This window comes from Octopus sinensis, linkage group LG19 (genome assembly GCF_006345805.1).
Source record: "Octopus sinensis linkage group LG19, ASM634580v1, whole genome shotgun sequence".
In the NCBI taxonomy this organism is placed as follows: Eukaryota; Metazoa; Mollusca; class Cephalopoda; order Octopoda; family Octopodidae; genus Octopus; species Octopus sinensis.
The window spans coordinates 48,864,773-48,866,008 of NC_043015.1; the positions used below are offsets into that span (position 1 = coordinate 48,864,773).

At 31.9% G+C, this 1,236-nt stretch overlaps 1 protein-coding gene across 2 annotated transcripts in view; it reads right to left on the reverse strand.

Moving 5' to 3' along the window:
* Window positions 1-352: 352 nt before the first annotated feature.
* LOC115222173 (serpin B4) overlaps window positions 353-1,236 on the reverse strand; it is an 8,937-nt gene continuing 8,053 nt past the window's right edge. For both annotated transcript variants that reach the window (XM_029792319.2, XM_029792318.2), the window contains exon 2: window positions 353-1,236. This exon is cut by the window's right edge and continues 451 nt beyond it. In XM_029792319.2, the coding sequence (XP_029648179.1) occupies window positions 513-1,236 (724 nt within the window). In that variant the 3' untranslated portion in view covers window positions 353-512.

The window sequence follows — 1,236 nt, forward strand, 5'->3', positions numbered from 1 at the left end:
TTCTGATAACAATCTCTCATTAAAAAAAAAAAAATCAGAGATTGTTCCTTTTTTTGAAACTGGCTCTTGAAACAGATATAAAGCTATAAATAATAGCAAGTAAATACAGGATTGAAAAGTTATTTTGGATGGAAAATATTGAAGGCAGCCTCTGTCTTTTGCTATCCATGATTTTTTTCAACCAAATACTTATGTGCTGTTATTTATAGATTTATGTGTGCTTTGAGAGCCAATTCCAAAAAGGAATTTATTCATGTCCTCTCATAAGTTTATAAATTCTTTTGACATCAACATAAAAACTGAACATTTTCACCAGTGATGGTGACCAAATAAAAATGAACAAACTCATACATAGCTTTCAATGTATTTTAAAAACTTTTTATTTGGTATTCCCAATAAAGTTTTTGAATAATTTCAATCAAATCTACTTTGTTAAAATTATAACACCCTATAATGTTGTAAGGTTTATCATTTTACCATTTCTTGATAGGGTGATGGGAAGGGAAATGTTTTTAAGCTGCTGGGTTTGTTACCTTGCCGATGAAATAAATCAATTCAGTTCTTCTGTCAGCAATTAAAAATATGAACGGGTGATTAACATCAAATTTCGTTCCAGTCTGGGCTGATACTGGATCAATTACCACTTCTCCGCTTGCGGCATGAGCATCTGTTCCTTTTTCATTTACATCAATAAATGTTTTATGAAAGAATTTACTCACATACAAATCCTTCTCACTACTTATTCCTGATAAATTCGCTTTGCTGGCATCAAAAATATCAGAAAGACCAAGTTTTTGTAAAGTATCAGATAACTCGAAAGCACTTTGAAAATGAAACTTTGGTAAATATAACTCCAGAGCTAATCGTTCAAAGCCTTTTCTCTCTTTAGTTTCTTTGAGAAATTGTGCATTAATTTCCTTCTCTAAAGCAGCAAGACCATCCATTTTATTAGGAAGAATTACAAACATACTAAATTTCACTCCCATGTAAGGTAACTCTACAGCTTTATAGTTCTGGCTTATTTTGGTATTAAAATCTTCAGATATAAACATAGAATCACAAGATACAGTCTTGCCAGAACTTAGATGAAACTCTCTAGATGATGTTACTCTTTCTGGGAATCTTGCAGCCCACATTCCTTCAAAGTGCATGGCATTAACGAGAAGTAACACTGTATCAGAGGACAAACTTTTACTTGGTAACAGATCTGTGATTTTGTTATAAGTCTCATTCTTC